Source organism: Lathamus discolor, chromosome 2 (assembly GCF_037157495.1).
Source record: "Lathamus discolor isolate bLatDis1 chromosome 2, bLatDis1.hap1, whole genome shotgun sequence".
In the NCBI taxonomy this organism is placed as follows: domain Eukaryota; kingdom Metazoa; phylum Chordata; class Aves; order Psittaciformes; family Psittacidae; genus Lathamus; species Lathamus discolor.
In genome coordinates, this window is record NC_088885.1 from 75035629 (window position 1) to 75059290 (window position 23662).

At 38.0% G+C, this 23662-nt stretch overlaps 1 protein-coding gene across 1 annotated transcript; it reads left to right on the forward strand.

Annotated features, from left to right (window-relative positions):
* Window positions 1-23: 23 nt before the first annotated feature.
* Window positions 24-23354, forward strand: KDSR (3-ketodihydrosphingosine reductase). The gene is made up of 10 exons (XM_065667499.1): window positions 24-408; window positions 6024-6113; window positions 7238-7294; window positions 11503-11568; window positions 11714-11809; window positions 12907-13098; window positions 14899-14982; window positions 17656-17739; window positions 19544-19645; window positions 20009-23354. The coding sequence occupies exons 1-10, from the start codon at window positions 301-303 to the stop codon at window positions 20126-20128; spliced, it is 999 nt and encodes a 332-aa protein (XP_065523571.1). The 5' UTR covers window positions 24-300; the 3' UTR covers window positions 20129-23354.
* Window positions 23355-23662: the final 308 nt, after the last annotated feature.

The following is a 23662-nucleotide window of genomic DNA, read 5'->3' on the forward strand; positions in this document are numbered from 1 at the left end:
GCACGTTCCCGTGCCTCGCCTCAGCCCGACCAATCCGAGTGCGCAGGCTCGCGGTGGCCTCAGCAGCCAATCAGGTCGCGGAACGGCGGCAGAACCCGCCTCCGGCCCGCTCGCCCTGTAGCAGTGACTTCTCTCCTCTTCCTCCACCCCTCTCCCCCCGCCCCTCCGCTCCGCTCCGCTCCTGCCGCGGCTCAGGCTGGCGGCTGCTGCGGCGGCCCGCGCTTGGCGCCCACCTTAGCGCAGCACCTGCCGCCACCGCCGCCTGAGGGGCTCGGGCCTTCCGCCAGCTCTACCCGAGCCATGCTGCTCCTGGCGGCCGCTTTCATCGTGGCCTTCGTCCTCCTGCTCTACATGGTGTCGCCGCTCATAAGCCCCAAGCCTCTCAAGCTGCCCGGCGCTCACGTCGTGGTGAGTGGGGAGCGCTGCGTGAGGAACGGGTTCCACTCGCCGTCCCTCTCCGCCCCGCGCTGAGGGAGCGGGCCGTTGGCTTCGCTCTTCCCCGCCGCGGCGGGGAGGGAAGAGGGGTGGCGGTTTCCGTGCCGTTTTGTCCGTTGGGCTGGCGGGGAGGAGGGAGGCCGCTTCCTCTGAGGTGGGCGCGCAGCTCCGGGAAGGGGTGTCTCGCTGTCGGCGGAGGGCATGGCGGCGTTGGGGAATACTCGCGCTGGGGGGTGAGCGGAGGAAGGCGGCCAGTCAGAGGAATGGCGGGGGCTCTCGGGGAGCGAGCGGGCGGTCAGTCCCTGCAGGCTGGTGGTGGCGAAGTCCCGTGAGGCGGGTGGGAGGGTGTCGGTGCTGGGGAAGCCCCCTGCTTGATGCACCCCGAGCTACCAAAACATGGGAGCCCCAAGCCCCGGGTGATAAGGAAATGACCTGTACTGATGAGCCTGACAACCGCTGTCTATCTCGGTTGGCTTAAGGTTATCTTCTGAGTCACTACAAGTACGAACCGTTTTCGGTCTTCATGTTTACTTTTTGAGACATCTCTTTTGTACTCTCGAAGTTACCAGATACCTCGAGTTATTGTTTTCTTACAGCATTTCCCACGGTATTTCAGTGGGGTGTGTGCTTATAAACAAAGGCAAAATCTGTTGTCTCCTTGGTCTAAAAAAACAAGTCAGATGTGAGGAAATGGAAAAGCTAATACAAAGGAAGTGTTTAGATGACATTCGTGCACCTCTTCATCTTTAAGCATGTAGATACTGATGTCTGTGAGCAATATTTTGACTAGTCAAGATGGTAGATGTAAGTCTTTAGGAGGAAGTTTTCAGAAAGACGTATTGTTGAAAGAGTTCATGAATAGGGCACCACTAGAAATTGTATGGGTTTGTAGCTTGGGGAGCAATAGGGAAAGGAAACTATACCCACCATGTGCTTTCAGGTGGATCACAAAGTAGTGGATTTGGGCACATGAGAGCTGTTGAAGGAATTGGGGTCCCAGAATCAGCTTATTAAACTTTTGTTAAATCTTTAAGGTATGTTCTGTGCAGAGAAGCTGTAGTCTACTGTTCGATTAAATATGGGGGGAGTAGCACTTGCAGATGTCCTTTATTACAGTGGGAGTTTGTGATTATCCAAAATATAGGTGTTTTAGGTGCAGGTGAGTTCACAACTGCTCCAGGTTGTTTGGGGTATCTTTCTTTTGATCCCTGTGTGGTGCCTTGTTTTGTTGGTATGTGGTGATGGGGTTGTTTTTTGTTTGTTTGTTGGTTTGGTTGGAGTTTTTTAGTTATTTTTGGAGCTCCCCTTTGGAGGATGGAGCTGTCCCCAGAATAATTTAGACCTGTCAAAGTTGCAACAGTATTCCCAAATTGCTTTATGCAGTAGGTGTTACTTGGATGCTGCAACTGGCTTTACAGCATCATATAGTGTATGAGGTGTGTCCGAGCTTGCATTGAAGTTCTCTGGTTATGGCTCTTCCCACAGGTGTAATGCTTGTTAAGGAGGAACCCTTCAATACTGTATAAAAGCAAAGGTGAAGCAGATGTAAGGTCCATAACACTATCTAAGGACTTCTTTGAAGTCTTCTCACAGAAAAGTATCAAAATCTGTTTGTGTTCTCCATATGTAAATTCTTTTTAGTTTATTACTTGATTCAGATTAACATAGTATCTTTGTAAGGCCTCAGTTAAATCCAGTCTTGCAATAAAGAATAAAGATCTGCAAATTGTGTATTTAACTGGTTAAGCCTTCTCAACTGTGCAGTGATTGCCATTGCACAATAAATACAATTTTTCAAGGTATACTAGAATAAATTGGTGGGATTTTTAAGCAGAAAAAGTCAGTCTTATCTAGAAACTCTTCCTTCTGGGGGTTGTTGAAAGTATCTTGAAAATGTATCTGCTACGTTTCTGGAGGAAGGTCATTGGACAGCTTCAGAAGCAATTACATACCAGTTATTGAATTTTCAACTCAAGTCGGCATTCTTTTCTCTGTTAATCATCATAGAGTGGTTCAGGTTGAAAGGGAACTGAAAGATCGTATAATTCCACCACCCCCTGCAGTGGGCAGGGATACCTTCCACTAGACGGGTTGCTCCAAGCCCCGTCCAACCCGGCCTTGAACACTGACAGAGATGGGGCAGCCACAGCTTCTTTGAGCAGCCTGTTCCAGTGCCTCACCACCCTCACAGTTAGGAACTTTTTTCCTATATCTGATCTAAATCTATCCTCTTTCAGTTAAAGATGGAACTGAAAGTACGCTCTTTGAGTTTAAAGCCATTCCCCCTTGTCCTGCCCCTACATGCACTTGTAAAAAAAGCTCTCTCTAGATTTCTTGTAGGCCCCCTTTAGGTACTGGAAGGCTGCTATAAGGTCTCATAGAGCCTTCTTTTCTCCAGGCTGAACAACTCCAACTCTTTCAGTCTACCTTCACAGCAGAGTGCTGCAGCCCTCTGATCATGGCTTCCTCTGGACTCACTTGAGCAGGTCCACGTCCCTCTTGTGTTGAGGGCCCCATAGCTGAATGCAGAACTTCAGGAGGGGTTTCACCAGAGTTTTCACCAGGGTTTCAATTCAAGCACACAGCAATTCTCTGTCCCTCACCCCAATATTTGCATTTATCAGGGGGGAAATAAGTCTTATGATCCCTATGATCCTTAGAAGCTGAACTCTGTTACTGAGGATCACAGCTGGAGAAGTTGGAGCCAGCCTTTTTTGAAGAGCTAATTTGGTACCTGTTCTTCTCAAACACAGAAACAGCTCAATAATGCTGCTCAAAGGCTGGTAGTATTGCATTCTGACTATCTGAATAAATATCAGATTTAATTCTCCCTTCCTGGTCAGAAATTAGTCTGTGTATTGAGTTCCATATGACCAGATACGAGTTTTGTTGACTCCTGAGGCTGGGTTACAGTGAAATTGAATTGCTACTGATCCCAATTTTTCCAATGTCTGGACCTGATGAAATGCGGTAGCACTGTAGAACTATTGGCCACAAAGGTGAGGTAACTGTAATATTGTCTTGTTTAATGTAGTGGATGGGTGGTGGTCTTTTAATTCTGAGCATCTACATTAGTAAGTTACATACCTAACAAACTTCATAGCTTTGCTTAGGCTAACTTCATTGTAGCACAAAGCAGTTTTCACTAGTGTTACGGATTTTTTTTTTTTTTTGCCATTTCAGGAGCATTCACCATGAAAGCTAACCTCCCATGTATTAGTAACTGCTTCCCACCTAAATGCTAAAGTTCTCAGCTAATTGATATTGCCTTTTGTCATTGACACAAACCCTATCCAGTGTTCTTGGGTGTGACTATGAATAAAAACTCTTTTTCCATTTCTTGCTTGACTTCAGACCTTGTCTTTCTGAAATGAAATTAGCATTGTTTGAGAAGCCAGAGGCTTGGTGCCCGTACCTTCACCTTCAAATAATTTCTCTAGTTGCTGTACAATTCCTAGTGTAGTTGACCTGTTCATGATACTCAGCAGTATGTGCAGCTAGCAAGCAGCTGTCTCTCAGTGCTATATGCCAAAAATTGAAATTGGAGCAGTATTCCATGCACATTGATTAGTTTATGTGCTGGTGTACCTGCTACTGTCAAAACTCAGTAGAAGCAGCTAATGAGTGCTGTGAAACTGTGATCTGCCCAGATGTATCAAACTGAGTCTTTTAATCTTTTCAGAGATGTACTGAAATCTTGCAACCCATTTTGCAAATACCTTAAAATGTTTAACTTCTTTCCGTCATAAAACATTAAATGGAGTTCTGCCAAAGTCCCAAATCGTTAATCTAACACTCTCACTCTTACTGACATCATTTATTTTGAAAGCAGTCATCCTTCGTTCAGAACACCACAGACCAGGTTTCACATTTCTAGACATGCGTCTTGGAATCATCCTCAACGGTTTGTGCGGTGTGAGGCTAATCTGAAGCAGCTATCTCTAATAATAGAGAAATCCTTAAGAGTTGAAATTAATCTTTGTGAGTGCTTCACCCGTTCTTGGCCCATTTGTGACTGCAGACAGGCCAGTTAGAAGCCATGGTCCATGTTATAAACTTTTGCTTGGATTATTCGATTTACCTTAAACTGTTTTTGAAGGTTAATGATAAAATACTCAGAATTTAGTGACTCATGGGAATGTGCTTCTGACTCTTCTGACTTTACTGCCTCCAGGAGTGGAAAGAATTTTAAGGACAATGCATCTCTGAAACCAGAGGCATTGGCAGATGAAGAGCAAACACAAGGCTTTTGATAGGGCATGTAGTTAAGAGATTGAGGATCTTTGCTTTGACACTAATTAACTCAGTGCCTTCATTTTCTCATACTTAAAATGGAGGAGATACTTTACCTTCTCTGAAGTATTTTGAAATGTGATAAAGAACAAAAAAATTATAATTTCCAGAGCAATCCAAATATTTTTCTGTGTGTTAGGAAATCTTTTTTTCATAACTCACTTCAGCAACAGATTTTTTTCACAATAAGTGTTCTAGGCATTTTCTTCAAGTATCTTGCTGATTATAGTCTCTTAATATGCTTGTAAAAGATAACTCAAATGATTTGGGTATGTAAGGAAGATACCTGTGTTTACTTAAGGATCAAATGTACATGCAGACTGAGACTGGGCTTAAATGAACAAATCATATAAAGGCAGTGTCAGACAGGCAGACATTTTTATTTTACTCAAAAAGAGGCGTCAGGTTTGTCATCCTACACCTTGTTCCCCGTGGAGTTTGTGAGTAGGTTTATTGAGAGTAGTCAGAGAGGTGTTAAGGTGACTTTAACCTGTATATTAGTAACATTTGGCAGTGTATCCTTCTGCAACATGTGATGCATCACCCTGCGTTTTTCTATAAACAAACTATTAATTTCCTGTTTGTGTAGAGGTTTACTCAGTGTTACAGTTTAGAGGAAGAAGAAAAGGTAATGGAAGTTCAGGTGCTGGCATCCCCACAAAACTGGAATTGTGGGATGGCATGAACAATTCGAAGTCCAGACTGGGGGACTCAGAAATGCTCTACAGAGGACCAAGTGTTGAGTTAATTGATTTTTCTTTTTTATTTCGATAGGAAAGAAGCTATTTTCTGTTTATGTTTACATGATGATATCTTAAGCAGGCATGATACCTTAAGCAGACCATCTGTAATTGTTAATTTTACAAATAATTTCTACAGTGACCAGGTATGGAGGGGCAGTATATAATTGTATCATTATGACTAACACGAATAGTGATTTCAAACTTGTAGCTACTTCTGCTTTTAAAAATAACATTTAGAACTTAGTCAAAAGCATGTGAGAGAGCCCATGTGGGTGCAGGTCTAAATGTGCTTGAGGTAAGAAATGAACAAAAACTGCCACTGAAGTAAAACTGGCTTTGGGGTAGAAGCAAATGCTCATTGATCTGCTCAGATCTTATTTTTCATTCATACTCAATCAGTAAACTAACTTTAGTGTATCTTCTGTACTCACACCTCATTGAGTGATATTCTAATCTCAGTATCTTTTTAGAATTTTGATTTGATTTGACTCATCGTATGGGGGAAGGTGTGAGGGTAGTGGACTAACACTGCCATTTTCAAATAACTTTTAGGTAACCGGAGGCTCCAGCGGAATTGGAAAATGTGTTGCTATTGAATGTTATAAGCAAGGTGCTTTCATAACACTGATTGCAAGGGATGAGGTAAGTGTATGTTTATTTTTACTGGCTAAACTCTCTTCACAAAATCCATGCAGGTGGAGAATAATTTTAGCATGTATAATTATTCATACTTTCTTCAGTGTATATTTTAAGGGGATCTTAAGCATTTCAAATTAATGCATTTGAACAGCAGAGGTGGCTGCCTTTTTAAGGAGTGTAGCTCAACATGGAATTAGCTTGTCTTAAAACTCTGCCAGTGTTACCACTTCTGTTAATGGTATTCATTATTTTACTGTCTAGATCTGTGGCAGAGGACAAAAGCAGGAAAAACCCCATATTCTTTAAAACCATAGAATTACCCTACAGTAAGTGACAACTGGGGTTTAAATACAGTTCTTAGAATTCACTGAATATTTTGGTGTCTAATCAGCATTATATCATACTTTTAACTAGTGAAAAACTGTTCATCAAGACAGTGCTGGAAGAAAAAGGGGTGTTTTGTATTTGTTTGTTGTTTTTTGGTTTTTTTTTTTTTACTAACAAGTGTTCTAAATTTAGTTGGAATGACCGTTTTTGTAATGGTTTTTTATTTTATTTGCAGAGAAAAACATTATTATTCAGGAAATAAAAGCACTTAATTTGGGGGGCTCACTTCCAGCTGTCTTTGATAATTTTCTTTAATTTGAGAACTTACTTTGCTTACTCTTGAATGAATCCAGAATGAACACTTTTTTTTTTTTAAAGGAGTATAGCAGTTTTAATTTACCAAATTTTAGTTTATTTCTGTTACTGTAATTCTGTGACAGTGATTTTACTTCAGAATAGTTTATATAATATTGCATAAATATAAAATAGAATGAAATATAGATGAAGAATTAGTACCTACAGTCTTAGGTGCTCTGTGTAGTTGCATGAAACAAAAGCATTATATCTGTTATAGGCATCGTTACTGGCATTATAAGAAGTGAAAATCAGAAAAGTGAGTTCTGGTAGTTTTATGGATTTTGTATATTCATAATATATTTATAAATCTGTAAAATTACAATATTAGGGTGTTACAACTAGTTACAGATAACTCTTCAGGGCTTAAGGTTTATTTCTAAGCCTTATTCAGATACCAGAGACTAACTGCTCTCAGAACTGCAATGTTCTTGTGTTCATTTCAGAACAAGCTGCTGCAGACAAAGAAGGAAATAGAAAAGTATTCTGTTAATGACAAGCAGGTAAGATCACTGCTAACAGTGAGTGTTGTGTGTTTTGTTTAATTCACTTACTACAACATGGTTCAGTAGTCCTGTCTTTAAAACAAAGCTGTTTGACAAACACCAGCAAGGACTTAGCATTTGAATTGAAAAATATGCTTACATGAGATATTCTGAGCTCTGCTGCGTTTGATGTTGCCTTGCTAGTGCATTAGCCTGATTTTCATAGAGAAGGATTGATGTCTTTAGCAGTAGATGTAGTATGCTTTTTTGGATAGTTGTAATTTACCGTCGCTCAATAAGTGCTTGTATGCTTCAAGATGAAGTGGAAGAACCAATTTTTTTTTTTATTTTATTTTATTTTTTATTTTTTTTCCTCTCCAGATCTCTTGCTTTTTGCAATTCAAAAATAAAGCAATTGTCTTGGGAAAGAAGTTAAGGTACTTGATTCCAGGTTTAGTTCACTTCGTCATACATTGTTTTTCCTGGCAAAGAATTGTAACAGATGCACAAGTTAAATTTGTGAAGTTCTGAAACTTCTGAACACTGAAGCTGCCTTAGTGAATAGGTAGTGCGTTCATGCATAAAAGGCACTGTTAAAGAGCTTGCAGAGGTACTGGCTTGGAATAGGTAAGCTTGCTACATTCAAAATGTGTGACTTCAAGATGACATGCTAAAATTATTTTTTTGCAGTAATAATAACCAAGGGGAGAGGTGAAACCGTATTGAGACTGTTAATGTATTTGACTTCTCCTTTCTCATGTTCCAGAACCTTTTTGTTACTTTCCTGGTTACAAATATGAACAATTTATGTGTCTGCAGAAAGGGATCTGAATTGATAAGCTGCATGTTTTGAAAAGCAGCAATGGAAAAAGCCAAATATTTGGAGGCAATAGTGCTAGTACTAGCTGATACAAAATTTTTGTAGTGCCTCAGTTTAGAATATAAGATTTTGTCTTTATTTTTTTTTTTTTGTCGAAGTGCCCAAGCTGATTTTTTTTCTTTTTTCTTTTTTTTTTTTTTTTTCCCCGTGCATGCTGCCATATTCAGGTCAGCTATTTGAAAAACTGAACCATTTGTGGTGAGGAGAAGCTATGTTTTGCCCAATTATGAAAATAAATAAATAAATCCTAATAATTGTTTTCTTGTAGCTGCTCTAGCAGTTTCCCAAATGTAGCATTAAAGTTAATCCCTTGTCAAGCACTGTGTCAGGATGTTCTTGTTGAAATCTGTCCAAGCTTGATAGATGCAGACTTTTTAAAAGAGTATTACTTAGTGCGTGTTCCTAAGAGGTTCAGTTAAAATCTCCTTAAAGTACCTTCAAGGTTGAGCAAGCTGCAGTGTGGACTGAGCAGGACTGCTTTTGCAGGGGCAGCTTTAGACTTGTAGCCAGGTTAAGTAAGCATAGGCAGTGGGACTGGTAGGTGCTGGGCTGGCTCTTCTGTAGTTATTGTTGGATTGTAGAAAAGGTCAAAGGGGAGCCTGCCTGGTCTAAATGCAAAGAACAGAAGTGGAAAAAGCAAGGAGTCTGAGGCAGAGCTCACAGTGGTACAGCAGATCAGAAGCTGGGAAGCAAGGGTAGCTGAAGTGAGAGAAGCTGTACAAAAGGATTGCTGAAATAGCATAGAGAAAGATATCTGATACACATCATGGACACAGAAACAGTTGTTTACTAAATGTCAAACTAAGAGGCAGAGATCCTCAGGAAAGATTATTTTTTCATGAGCATATGCTGTCACCGTTCAGCTCAGATATATGCATGAAACCAGGTTGCATTGGCAACCAGGGTCTGACATCTGTACATTTCAGTGTTTGACGTTTTCATGCAATTTATTTAGAGTACTGACAGTGCAGCCATTATGGGTATAGGTGTACAATGGAACAAAATCTTTGCCCTTAGGTATTTTTGCAATTTTTTTTTTTTTTTAATAGCTTTCCTAATGTAGAATAGTTACTTCACTGGGAGCTGAATTGATCTTCTATTGTGAAAGCTTTATTAATGATCCACCACCATGCAATATTTGGAACAAAAGTTGGGGAACACAGCTGCGGATATTAGACTATTTCTTCCAACATATTCCTTGTCTTAAGCACGGATCTATAGCACATGCTTTGCAGTGAAGGTAATCAGTGTATTGTAAAAAAAGAATGAATGTAAAATAATACAAGCAGAGAGGTAAATTGTAAAATGTGGTAGTAGTAAATAAAAGCTATGATAGTTCCCAAGTGTGGTGTTCACAGTGTGAATAACTAATCTGTGAGATCTGATATATGAACCAACTGCTCCAAGTTTGATACAGAACTGATTTTTAACTCTCCTCACTGATCTTATGAAGCTATCCAGATAATAAATCAATATAACTTCCGTTCAAATGGTATTGTGTTCTTAAACTTCTGTAAAAGATAATGTTTCCAAAATGGGATAAATGCCCTAAGGCGAGATGCATGCATACCACACAATAACTCACACCACAAACTTACTCTGATGTCCTACTACACTCAGTGCTGGGAGGCAGGAATAGCCAACCTGCTATGCAGGAATGGCAAGCAGATTCTGTTTATGTAGCTAAGAAGTGTGCAGTCTGACCAGAGGCGGGACTGACAAATGACTAGCTGCCAAAGCAGTTAGTTATATTGTGGTAAGCCGCTTTTTTGGTTTGTGTGTGTCCACGTGCTCCATGCAAGTGGTCGTGGTGATACTTGTTACAAACTGGTGATGATTTTGTTTTATTTCGCCTCAAACTTAAATGAAGTTTAAATGAATTGACCAAAGTGACAGAAAGAATAGAAATCGGATTAAAAATACAGGAGTACCTCCTTTTATTGAGATTGCTTTTCCTTTGAAGATGACGAATTCCCCTGAAGCTCTGCTGATTGCTCAGCAGAAAGTATAGCTTATTTGTCAACACCTGGCCAAGCTGGAATTTATATCTTGCAGTTTTTAAGTGGTAACCCAAAGGCAATGCTTCCTTTGGCCGGAAGAAGTTGGGTGAAGAAGTTACAGGTTGCCCAGAGAAGTTGTGGCTGCCCCATCACTGGAAGTATTCAAAGCCAAGTTGGATAGGATCTTGAGCAGCCTGGTCTAGTGGAAGGTGGCCCTGCCCGTGGCAGGGCTGGTGGAACTACATGATCTTCAAGGTCCCTCCCAACCATTATATGATTCTGTGAAGTTGATGTGAAGGTGTTTCCGAACGTGGATTCTGAGATCATCTTGCTGAAAGTAATCAGTGACTTTAAGAAAAACAGGGCCCAACAAAATTTAGCTGCCATGAAATTTAGTCATTTGGGTTTTGTTGTCCTGCCCTGCCTGGCCCACCCTGCTCCTCAAGCCAATGCTTATTTTCAGGCTTTCGTAGCTTCCAAACTAAACCCCATAGTCTCTGGTTTCCAGACAAGGAGTAAATATATACACGTTCTTTCACTTTTTAGATAATGCAACACTGCAACTAGTCAGTTTCTCATAGAATTTTATTTTAGTTTTGTCATTGACATGTCCCAATTAAACAGTGTGCAACTCAGTTTACTACTACAAAAATAAAGACATGATGAAAAAAAATGGGTAGCGTGCATTGCCAGTACTGAAGTTATCAGGCTTTTAACACTTGCTTTATAAATTTTGGAAAAGCTTGTTGGGGTTTTTTTGTGGGTTTTTTTCTGATTTTGTTTTTTGGTTTTTTCCAGTGTTGTTGCTGTAGTTTTCAGAGTAACACTCTGCAGCCATACCTTTCTAGGATGTGGAAAAAAATCTTTGTTCTTAAAGACAGACTAGGGCACACAAATGGTTTGACTTGTGTTTAATGCTGATGAAAGTTAAATGTAGCATTATGAAATTTTGTCTGCCTTGGTTTGAATAGTTTTTACTAAGCTTTATGTAAATAACTCAAGTCATAGTGTGTTTTAATACAGTAAATTAGAAACAATACCTTGTGCATGTGTAGCTGCTTTGAAGATCCTGAAGTGCTTTTATATTCTTAATGTAATATTATTATACTAGAATGTGTGTGTATGAGGGGGAGGGGCTCGGAGGGGGCAGGGATTGTGTTCTCCAGTGTGGGAGAAGTATAAACTGTCCTGTCAAAAAGACTTCTTGGGAGACTTCTTGGGTTTTTTGTTTTGTTTTTATCTGGAAAAGATATGTCATTGGGTTTTGTTTCCTTTTGAAAGGTTTGGAGTCAACAGTTACGGGACTTACTGTGTTATTAAAACATTCCTTCACTTTCTTTTTCCAGGTTGTACTCTGTATTTCTGTTGATGTATCTAAAGACTATGAACAGGTGGAGAATGTTCTAAAACAGGTGAGGAAGTACCTGATTCACTTATGTATCTTAAGAAGCTTATCTCTGTGTAATGTATTTCTAATGGAAATAGTTTCTTATAATGATACTGTACTAAAGGAAACATGCTCCTCATAAAGATCTTAACCTCTTTCTCCTCTTTCAGGCTCAGGAGAAGCTTGGACCGGTTGACATGCTTGTAAACTGTGCAGGAACATCAGTTACAGGAAAATTTGAGGATATTGAAGTGAACTGTTTTGAAGTGAGTGAGCATGGGGTTTTTTTGTTTTTTTTTGTTTTGTTTTTTTTTTATCATATGATTTCTTTTTCAACCATTCTAACAATTAGCTTGCATTCCTGTGTCTTTGCAGGCTTTTTAAGAATAGTGATACACTTGATCTGTGGTAGCTGCCAGAATTAGATCTGTGAGGATTGTCTCTCATTTGTGAGGATCGCCTCTAATTTCTCACTTAACTATTGGTCCATTGGTAGGGCAGAACCGTGAATTCTCCCTCCAGGGTAGTGTCAAACCTCAAGATGGCACAAGGCATGTATTTTATAGTTTAATGTACTGTGAATGGCACTGAATTTCATATGGTCTTACTTTTTTTTCTGATGAAGATTTTTTTTTTATTATTATTACGTATTTTTAACATGTTTAAGAAAAATTTAGCTGTTATCAGTGTTCAATTCCGAGGTGCACAATTTTTTTGAAGATTAAAAAGCTGCTGCTCTTAGATTAGAAGACGAAAAAAAACCTTGCCTCAAATCCGTGCATGTTGGTTACTTTATACTCACAGTCCCTAGGCCCTGGGTCATCTACAAATAATGTAAATAGGCATAATTTTACAATAAATTCGAATAATCCATTCTATTGTTTGTATAGGCTATCAATTATGGTTTAGGTCTTCTAAGAGTGAAAATTAAATAATTCCACTTATCCTGCCAAAGATTAAAATCTCTGAAATGCATAAATACGTAGAATTTTTCTTGTTTTAGAAAGCTCTTTAAACTTTTATTTCAGTATGTTTTCATATATCATGTGTAAGTGGATTGTTTCCTGGACATTGTTTAGGTTAGATTTTCCCTCAGATATTCTTTTTTCCTTGAAGGCCATATGGTTCAGAGTATTATCAGTATCCTGGATGCTGTTAAGGCTTGTTGATAGACTAGGTTTCTTTTGGCTTGAAGTAAGATTTTTAGCTATAAAACAGTTTCTTTTGGTAGCTGATAGAACAGCAAATCTAGTGAGCCTCATTATTAAAGCCGACTGAAATAAGGAGTTTTGATAAATAACACCAAGCAGCTGAAGAATTCTGAATCTGTGGCTCAAATACCGTATTAATATCGTTTGTACAGAGATTAATGGCAGTCAATTATCTGGGTAGCGTTTACCCGAGTCGAGCAGTAATTGCTACCATGAAGGAACGAAGAATGGGGAGGATTGTGTTTGTATCATCTCAGGCTGGGCAATTAGGCCTCTTTGGTTATACAGCTTATTCTCCAACAAAGTTTGCTCTTCGAGGGTTGGCTGAAGCCCTGCAAATGGAGGTACGTGTGAAATAATTTTGGTATTTTAGATTGTAAACAATTTATTTTTCTTTCAACTAGCAGCACAGCACGTTTTCATCTAAATAGGTCTCTTTGTCTTGTGCAAGCTCTGTCTGTCTGCTATGTTGGCCCCCTTTTTGGCAGTAGTACAGTCCTGTTGCTCTGCATGGGGTTGCAGAAGCTACGCTGATTTCAGTTGCATAAGAGGGAATAGATTGAATCCATCCCTAGAACTGAAGGTGACCACATGTGTGGGCATTTCTTTTAATCTTTTAAATAAAAGGACTTGGTTTTTAAATCTTTTGAGTAAAAGTCTTTTTCAAGGCTGTAAGTGCAGAAGGATATTGTAGATTCCATGGATGCATGAGGGGCAGGCCAGTGATTCCCAGCTTGTTTATGAGGCCATGGTAAGTGGTATGTGAACCATATGAAGCAGTAGAACTTGCAAGCTAGAATTTGTGGGTTATCCACCAAAAAAACCCACGAAAACCTGTATTGACAGTGGTTCACCCTTCTCAATTTTGGTATGCATGAGCTTTTTATAGTGCAGTAATCTAAGCTTATGCTGAAGTCAAGACTAAAAACCAACTGAACACATTTTTTTAATTATTCAGTGGAAGAAGGTTGGTAAGTACATTGTAGTAAAGTTAAATTAATTAGAAAATTACTTCCCTTATTCTTCTGTTATGAAGATATATTTTTTTGGTTAATTGTTCAGATATTATGTCCTGGTGTTTGGTTCTAGACCCTTGCATAGTCCCTGTTGTTACCCTGTTCTGTTCAATATAGCTGTATTCCTTGATCCTGAATGTGAGGTGAAACTGCCTCTAATCATTGCTGGCCTCCCAAATAGAACAACGTGACTGCAGGGTCCTTTGGACTGGTGACAGATATTTTTGTGAATACTGACTTACACAAAACTAAAATTAGAGTGTTTATGGACCTTTGATGTGGTATTTCAGTAAGTGTTTTCAATATAGAATGTTTCATAATATAAATAAAAACGCTTAGCTCTGTACAATGTTTTGCTTTATCTTAGCCCTCTGAATAGAAAAGCGTCTTTATTTGTATTGGAATACAGATTTTCATTGTTGCAGTTTCTGAATAGTCACGCAGTAAGTGATGTAATTCTATGACACATACATGCAAATACATAACTAAATGCAGTCCTTGACATGAGACCTTTACATTTTCTTTCCTCTCATTTTCTGCATTTTTTTCCGTTCTGTATCCTTAGGATTTGAGCCCTTGCAAGTTTATACCATGGATTGAAAAGCCTTGTGACTTGAGTATACATCCTAAAGATACCAGATTTTCCTTTCACATTTTTGTTGGTTTGCCCTCATCCAGACAGTAGTGAAAATATGTTGACATCAGCAACAGCAAAAAAGCATGCTAATAAGCCTCAGTGAATGCCTTTTTGGCCTCGTGATTGTGAATGTTGGGTACTGGTTTTGGCAAAGGTTTAGTTTCACTTTAAAATTGAAATTGGTAAAATCGCAGAACTAAACTACTTTCATATTCCTCCTAAATGTCTTAAACACTCAGATTCACCAGATGATTTACATCAACTGCAAAGCACTGAAGTATTTTTATTAAACAAAACAACACAACCATCTTTTAAAATCTTTGCTGTTTTGCATTTTCATTTGTCAAAGCTGTCTTGCAAGTGCTGAATACGTAACCCTAGGAGCAGTTTAAATTCATGCTTGCTGTATTTCAGTACAAGAGAAATTAATGAAGTTGAGGGACATGTAAAGGCTGTAAGTACTAAAATAACATTTACTTTGTAACATGCAGGTAAAACCTTATAATATCTACGTAACGGTGGCCTATCCTCCAGATACTGACACACCTGGCTTTGCAGAAGAAAGTAAAACAAAGGTAAGTTGTCCTTCAGTAATACTATAATGTTTTTAAAGCTTCACTTTGTAGTAAGTAATGCATTTCAGATTTCATTTATTTCCATAGCACTTTTGAAATCAGTGCATATTGACATTTTAAGAAGTACTTTTAAAGACTTAAATTTCATCAGCTTAACTACTCGAGTTAAATGGCTTGTAGGATAATATTGCGTATTGTTCTGGCTTTAAAGGGAAGACCTGCCTACTTTTAATAGCTGAAACACTGCAAAATCTTTCTGTACACAATTAAATTATTGTTGTGGAATGGCAAACTGTGAAACCACTGTTTGTTTTGATATCATATCTGACAAGCCAAAAATAATATCCCTATGTTGTGTCTCTGAATATGTAGTTGTTCTGGTAGATGTGACAGATCAAAATAAACCTCAGTTCCTTCAGTAAAGTATACAAACTGTCCATGCTTTATGAATATATGTAATGACACAATTCAGTAATGACTGTTGACTAGCATTAAAGTAGGAAGTAAACTTCTTGTGTTTGTAGTGCAAATGACATTCTTTCTAGAAGAGTGTGTCAGTAGTAAGGTCTTTTCCATTGGGCTTACCTTGAAAGTTTTGACTTTAGCAAATTTAGTTGCTTCTCATCATGTGACATGTCCCTGCACATGACCCACAATTCCAAAAACTACATTCAGGCCTCCTGTTCAGACTGAAGTATCAGGTAACCAGAGGAAAATGTGTCTTATTTTTTTATTTGCATACTGTGAACCAGAAACCTGATATTTAAGGAGATCAGCCTTTTCAAGATGCCTCTTCATGTATAATAGGAAATTATATGGGGTTGAATCCTATTTTGACTTTTGCCCTTTATGTTAGGAGTCAGTAGGGATGGTTTAACACTCTTCTTACTTCATCATTGTTGATACGGGTATTCTGTATTATGGAACAAAAAGCGCCAGAATTAGACATCTGCAGATACTTGTATAGCTTGCATATTCTCTGGGGTTTTATTTTCCTTCGTAATAGCCTATTTCAGGAAAATATAATCACCAGCAAAATGCACTGTTCATCCAAGATTTTTCTTTACAAGAGATTCAGTGAGATTTATCTTATTAGTCAAAAAGATGTTGTCTTTCAATCAAAGTCTTTCCTATGTTTTAGCATACATGAAGTCTTCAGGTGACTTGCTCCTGTTGTGACAGTGCATCTTAAATCTGTGCAGTACTGCATTGCTCTGACAGTTCAGATGCTTGTTTATTATTGTTGCATTTAGTTAACACTACTTACTTTGCAACATTTCTGCAGTTAGCATCTCTTTAGAACTATTTTTCTCTGTACTCACTGAATATAATAAAAGGAACTGGGAAGATGTTAGGAACTGGGGTACAGTTTTCCTCTGTTTGATACTGGCCAGTAAGCTCAAAGGTACATAGGGGTTATGAAATGAAGATCTGATGGTGTAAGCCATATCACTGTAGGAAAGTGTGTGAAAAGTGTTTGTGAATTCTGCTGGCAAAAACACTGATTCTCCTCTCTGCCTCCTCTTAAAATACACTGGAAAAAAAAAGTTTTGAGCGAGCCTGGTGTGTGAAATCAGAATTTACAATAGTACAGGTATTTGGAAGTAGGCCTGTTTCTGTGAAATTTAATTTTTGTAGTAATTTGGATTGATAATGAGAGAGGAACCAGTAGTTGCTCAGCTCTTCCCTAGAAGTATTTGGGTTTTTTTTGTGTGTTTGGTTTGTTTGTTTTTTAAAGTGTTGATCTCAGGATTAAACTAGTCACAGCACTTGACTAGGCTTGAATTCTTTAATTAAATTTTGTTACTAGATGTAACAGAATTAACCATTACAAGTCAACTTGTGTTGACCAAGTACTCCTTTCTCCCTAACTTGGTGCTGGTTTTTAATTCAGCAACAGAACTGTCTAGCTCCACCGTTGTTTGGTTTGTTTAAAAGGACATGAATGACAAACATGCTTCTAAATGCTTGAAAATATGTTTTTGCTGCTTGTTTTTGTAACAGACGAGATTTTCTTGTTTGGTTGTGGGTTGTTGTTGTTTGTTTTGGGGAGGGGATTTGTTGGGGTTTTTTTCCTTTATCTTTGGTTTGCTTTTTGTTTTTGTGGAAAAAAAAACAAACATGCTTGCTAAAATTAGTTGTCCTAATTGCTTTTTTCTAGTGAGGCAAAGTAGCATAAATGCTCTAAAACATGAAGAAATAAAATGTGATGATGGATTTTGGTGGTTACCAGTGTATGGAGTTCGAGAAATTAAAAAAAAAATAAATGAAATAAATTGTTTTCTAGGATCTCAAAATATTTCAGGCCTATCTTAATTTCTGGCAAGAAGCATAAGCTAACTAATACCAAGTGCTGAGGAGACATAGTTTAAGCATTTTGATTTCTTCTACTGAAAATGAAATACTTGGGGGGAAACACTCTTTTGTATTTTATTAGTAATAAACTATTAAAAAAAAGTACTACTACTCAAGAAAAAAATTGCATTTCCCTCCATAAATAGACTAATACCTATGAAGGTAATAATTAAGTGAATGTTTTAGGTGACAGTATGATACCACTTGGCTAACAGTGATGTCCTCCATGACAAAAGACCCAAACCCAAAATTTGACCTTCATATTTTTCTATCCTGTATATTGTTAGTCAAACTTATACTGGTGTTTTTCTACTAAAGCCCTTAGAGACGAAGCTGATTTCTGAAACCTCATCTGTTTGTCAAGCAGAACAAGTCGCCAGAGTTATAGTCAAAGATGCCATAGTAAGTAAATTGTCTTTCTAAAGCAAAATTATCTTTTTAAAGTCTCTCGTTGGAGAGACAAGGATTGCATGTAATACTTGTTCAAGGCTGTGAGACAATTGTTAAGCTAAATGCAGAATCACTTGACACGAAACTATACTCTTCAGTTAGTTTGAATAGGAGGCATACTTTTTTTTCTTTTGCTATTGTGCCCACAAATGACTTTATACAGTCGCTTGGAACTAAAAAATATCTGAAGTTGTACATCAGACAGAACAAAACAATGCATCAGTATGATGCAATGTCTCAAAGGCAGATTATGACTGACTTTAAAGCACTAAACTCTATTAGTTTTTATGCGTGAAATACCATTTGTCTAACCTCAAGAGCTTGTTGAACTATCTTACTTTTCTTGAAGATGAGTTCATATAAAAATAATTTTACAAAAATGAAGGCAGTCTAGCCTTTTTGGCTTTTAATGTCTCAAGTATATGATTTATGGGTGATTAAAATACATAAAATGCTGCTCTTAGTGGTTAAAAGTGTATTGTCTTTCTGAGGATTTCTTTTTTAATGTTTTGTTCTATGGAATGCCTGTATGCTTAATGAACACCATGGAATGGAAACAAACATGAAATTTCATGTTCCTAAAGCACCAAGATTTAAGCCCAAAATCTGTAATTACTTTACAGTTCAAAATACTCTTGATCTTCAGCATGATTTACATTTACAGCAGGTGTTCAGTTGTGAAGATTTTACAATATTTTCACAAATACAGCACAAGAACAAAATTTTGTCTGGTTTTGGGGGATGAGTTTTAAAAGCAAGCACAACCTCTCATAGCATTGTGCTTTGGTGCTTAAGGAAAACTAATTTTTTCTCTAATCTTAAGCATCTGGTATTTCTACACCATGCTTTCCAGCACTTTGGATGAAATGTTATTTCAGGCAACCATGGCCTTTATGCACTCAAGCTATCAGCGGAGAAGTCTGTACTGTAGAAGCTGATGGTCCTCTCGGTTGTGTGTTGGGAAATAACCAAATCTCTAGCATAGATTCACTCCTAACCCTGATTCAGGAGCACTACCACCTACTTTCACTTCCGCATCTCATAGATTTAGTCCTGCAGTGTTTTGGAAGGTCTGTTTTCCAGCATAAAGTCTGCTTGCAAAAAAAGGGGAGAAGCCTGGCAGAGCTGCAGTTTCCCTCATGAGTAGTCAAAATCCAACCAACCAACCAACTTGGTATCTGTCTCCCATCTTCTGCCAGCTGAATTGCTTAGCAGGCTGTGTATCTCATGCTTTTGAGGAGGGCAAGGTAAAAATCCTTGACATAGATTGAGGACCTGTTACCTAGCATCTGAAATGCACCCCCCTGCCTAATTTCATGTGACAATGAACTAATTTTAACAAAAGGCAGGCATTGATTTATTCTACAGTTACTGTAGCGATTGGTGATCTGGTGACCTGACAAGAGTTAAGGTGTAATTCTGCCTCTGAAATGCATTTACCACCAGGGAGTCTGTTGCGCATTTTCTCAGTCAGTAAGCATGCTTCTTGTAAAGAAATCTGCAGTAATATATCCCACCGCTCTCTAAAGAGATGTTAGGTTCCTTGGCTATTTTCAAGTGAATGCCTTTTGGAATGTTGCTGTATAGCACAAAATATTTTTTAATATCGTTTAGTAGTTTTTTACATAAAAATATTTGTTATTAGTGACATCAGTCAGCTGTGTTCATCAAGAATAGCTGTTGAATATGGCAAATCGCAATTTGCTACAACTGGGTAAATTATTTTTTTCCTAATTGCTGTTTTCCTTCCATCCAGCAAGGGAATTTTAACAGCTCAGTTGGATCAGATGGTTACATGCTATCTATATTGACAAGTGGAATGTCACCAGTCACTTCAATTACTGAAGGTCTTCAGCAGGTAAAATTTGGGAAGGCCCCATAGTTGTAATTTCTTACAGTTTAAAATACTTTAATTTGTGAACATTGATTTTCTTTTTATTTTTTAATTTTTTTTTTCATCAAATGGCTGCTAATACCATGGAGACTTGGATTTAGGAAACTGAAGTAGTATTTCCAAGCGGAAGCAGGAAGTTGTTGGGGAAGTTAAGATCGCTACCTGCTACTCAGTCCTGAAGTGTTACATAGTTATGATGGTTTTCATGAGTTTGTTTTCTTGAGATTATATGATGTTCTTGCCTGGAACTTTTTTATTTCATGAGTAAATAATATTCTGTAATCCAGGATTTTAAATGAATTGAAAGATGTTTCTCTCTGTTTCTAGGTTGTTTGCATGGGCATTTTTCGCATCGTTGGCTTATTTTACCTAGGAAGTTTTGACAGCATAGTGCGTCGCTGCATGATGCAAAGGGAAAAATCTGAAAGTGCAGATAAAACTGAGTAATCTTTACCTTGAATTGAAAGAAGAATGTCAAACAGTCCTGGACAGCTTGCTGCTTAAGTGGGACTCAGTTTTTCTCCTGAAGGATTTAGACTGGAAGTAACTGCGTATGTGACAGATGAGTCCCCTCGAAAGCTATGAAAGAAAACAGAAGTACAACTCCAGAAAATGCCAAACTATGCAAAAGTGTGAATGAGGATTAGATTATTTTTTTGGGGTGATCTGAGATGGAGAGAATCTGGGAAACTTGTAAATGATTCTGCAGAGTAGAATTTCAGAACGTACTATGTGTGGTAATTCTGGACAGATGCTTAAGTTTTCTCACTTTGGTGCTTATGGACAAAATAAGTACCATGACAGACTGGGCTGAAGTTAGATTGAAGTCCCCTGAGCAAGTTGGTACCTTTTGCTAACGTTCTGGGACTGTTCTTAGTTTAGAATGTTAACTTTTCCTTTGGCCAGTCTACAGGTCCTTCTGTCAATGACAGCTTTCCTTATTCTATTCAACATGCAACTGTGGAAACCTTAAAATGGCAGAAATATTTGTATGATCCAAGCTTTCTCAGTCTGGGAGTAATTAAAAAGTATGGTTTAATGTATGCATACTTTCTAAAGGGAGATGAAGAACCCGTTCCCACAGAGAAATGCTAGGAGATATGGTTGGGTCTGTAACTATTCTGGCCTTTGATGTATGTTGTGAACAAAAAAAATCAAACCAGTATCAAGTGTGTTGATTATGACTTTCAGCATTTTAAGCCATTGAAATAATGTACAATTTTTACAGATATTTATCTGTACTTTCCTATCTGCCAGTTTTTGCTCTGGAAAGGAAAGTAGCGTAGTGCTACTGTTATGCACATTATTTTTCAAAGCTGCAAATGATGAGCCAAACTAGTAGTTGATGATAGATTCAATTGTAATTAAAATGCCAGGCTCTTCCAGTAGCAGGAATGTAGCTTTGGGGCGGAGGGGGAGGGCTGTGTATCAGAATGGCATTCCACATGAATTTTGTCATTGCACGGAAAAACTTTTGCATGGCAAGAAATCATTTAAAATACTCTCCTTCTATGCCTCAGTTCTAGTTTGTTTCACTTACAATATATGAAACAAGGCTGCTCAGTAACTGCTTCAGAATACACAGAACCCCGTGGTTGTTTCTGATAAATCTTAACACTGAAAAAACTTGATGCATAACAATGATGTTTTAAGGGTGCACTATATATACTGTTTATTTAATGGACCACTGTAGCAAGTGCCTTGTGAGCTGCTTTTCTTTCAAAAGCTGCATATTTTGTATTTGTTAGCACTGCTGTGCTTTCAATGTCATATTTTTCATTTTCAGTCAGTACTCTGAATCTAAAATTACTCATAAAACTGGGCACTTTCACTTACTTGAAGGTAGTATTTAACAGCCAAATGGGAAAAGTTGTTTGCTTTTGTTAATATATTCTCTACATCTTCTTCAGAAGAGTTATTCAAGCTGAGATGAAAAATAATAGGGGGTTAATTGGAAAACCTTTAATATGTAATTTATTGAGGCTGTTTATTTTCTGTCTTTGAATTTGGTTGATTACTTTTCAGTTTTTCTTCACATAGGCCAAACTTGCTTTAATACCTGGTTTACAAATGTATTTTGGGGGGAGGGTCACGTTGGCACTCTCATTTTAAGTGGTTAGACTTTAGTTGAGGCATTGTTGAATTCATCACAAAGACAATGTTTTAGGTCCTGCCTCTTGATTTTGTTCAGATACATGAAGCTGTGTGCATGCCTGTGTTATACTAGTTCTGAGAATAGGGCATATTCCTGCATTTTTAAACAGCTAGGCTTCAATACAAAGAAATCTAGTGTGCATATGTTTCCTGTGCTGCTTAATGTGAATGACATAATGGAGCATTTATCACACATCCATTGTCAACATTGCTGTGTTTCTTAAAGCAACAGACCAATGCTGTCTGGACCCTGTTAATTGTGTTAATTCTTACTTTGATGAAAATCAAATACTCTGTGACCACCTGCATGAGATACAAGATGGGTAAATCAGTTGTGCTGTAATTTGAAAGAAATGGTTATGTAAATTACTTGACAGCAAAACAAGCTTGAAGGTCAGGACTTATAACCAGTAAGACTTGGGATACTTGAATTTTTGGATCTTCAGCTTGCAGTGTTAAAGAGTTTGCATTTAAGAAACATAATCCAGAAGGTCAGAGCACACACAAGACACTATGGCAGCTGGGCCTCTTTAAAATATTTCGGGTTGGACATCACTAGTCACTATTTCTTGACCACAGAGTCCTCCAAGTCGTGACTGATAAAATTTCAGCTCAAGTCTCTGTGAAGGAGAAAATTACGGCCCTCATCTATAGACACATCAGCTCACAGCTGATCTTGCATAGTGTGCTTGTATTGACAGTAAAACTGTAGGTTGAACCCCTCAGCGACTGCGCAAATTGGAGCAAGGCAAGTTTTTGAAGGAAGAAGTGAAGAATAATCTTTTAAAATGTTCTCGTTTCTGCTGTTGCAAGTTAATGAAGTTAATTTTAACTGATAAACTTTTCAACTGTTTTATTGTCAACACATAGTAAATTGTCAACAACAACCTTTGGTGTAAATTTTGTTTTCTTATGCACATTCTTTATCAATATACTCATTTTAAGGTCCAATATTAAGTGAAGGAGATGCCTTGTAACCTTGTGGAAAAATGCTTAGCAGCTGAAAAACTATTTTGCCAGTTTAAATGTTATGAAACCTCTGCGTTGAAATATTTTAGCAATGTGTTAGATCCGTGAAGAACTTCAAATAGGCTTTATTACGTTTTGTCAAATTGTCAGTAATTTAATCACTTGTGCCATATCAGTCACTGTCTTGTCTCTTGTTTTCTTGGTCAATCTCTTAGATTCAATTTAAGCTTTTTGACAGTCTCTTCCATTCCATGTAGTTTCTAATGACTGTCTGCTTTAAAATACAGATTCATTGTAACTTTGCGTATAGTTTATTTCACCAAGGTGTTCTTGTGCAATTTGAATAGATCTAATATTTTACTAAGAAATAAAGATATAGGTAAATAAACTTTATTTGCTGTGAAGAGCTCTAGGCACTTTTAAATGGTAAAAATATATAGCATTATTTGTAAAAAGAAACTTTGTGCTGATTGCTTCATCATTTTTGTGCCAGAACTGTAAACTAGTTTTCGTATTTTATATTTCTTGAAATAAATGGAGAATCAACAAAGCCTGTAACTTCTAAGTTCTTTGAGAGCAATGGATAAACTAATATGCAGGGTGTGGTGCAGTTTTCTTGTTGGTTTTGTTTTGGGTTCAGTTTTTATTTTTTGTCTTGGGTTTTTTTAAAATTTAAGTCTGGGATTAGTTCAGCAGGATCTTCTTAGATTTTCTTAGATCTTTCTTAGACAGCAGAGGGGGCAATATATCCCTTCGTATTAGCAGTTCAGGACAGGGGTGTACAGCAGATGAAACACATAAGGAGTTCTACTGAATTTGCCAGCAGACCCTGTGTCATCAAACCATGATAAAAGTGGG

Bases quoted from the DNA above. Each gene is read 5' to 3' on its own strand.
- KDSR (XM_065667499.1), top strand. From the start codon at position 301: ATGCTGCTCCTGGCGGCCGCTTTCATCGTGGCCTTCGTCCTCCTGCTC. The intron at 409-6,023 runs GTGAGTGGGGAG...AATAACTTTTAG, and splicing joins TGCCCGGCGCTCACGTCGTG to GTAACCGGAGGCTCCAGCGG. The intron at 6,114-7,237 runs GTAAGTGTATGT...TGTTCATTTCAG, and splicing joins CACTGATTGCAAGGGATGAG to AACAAGCTGCTGCAGACAAA.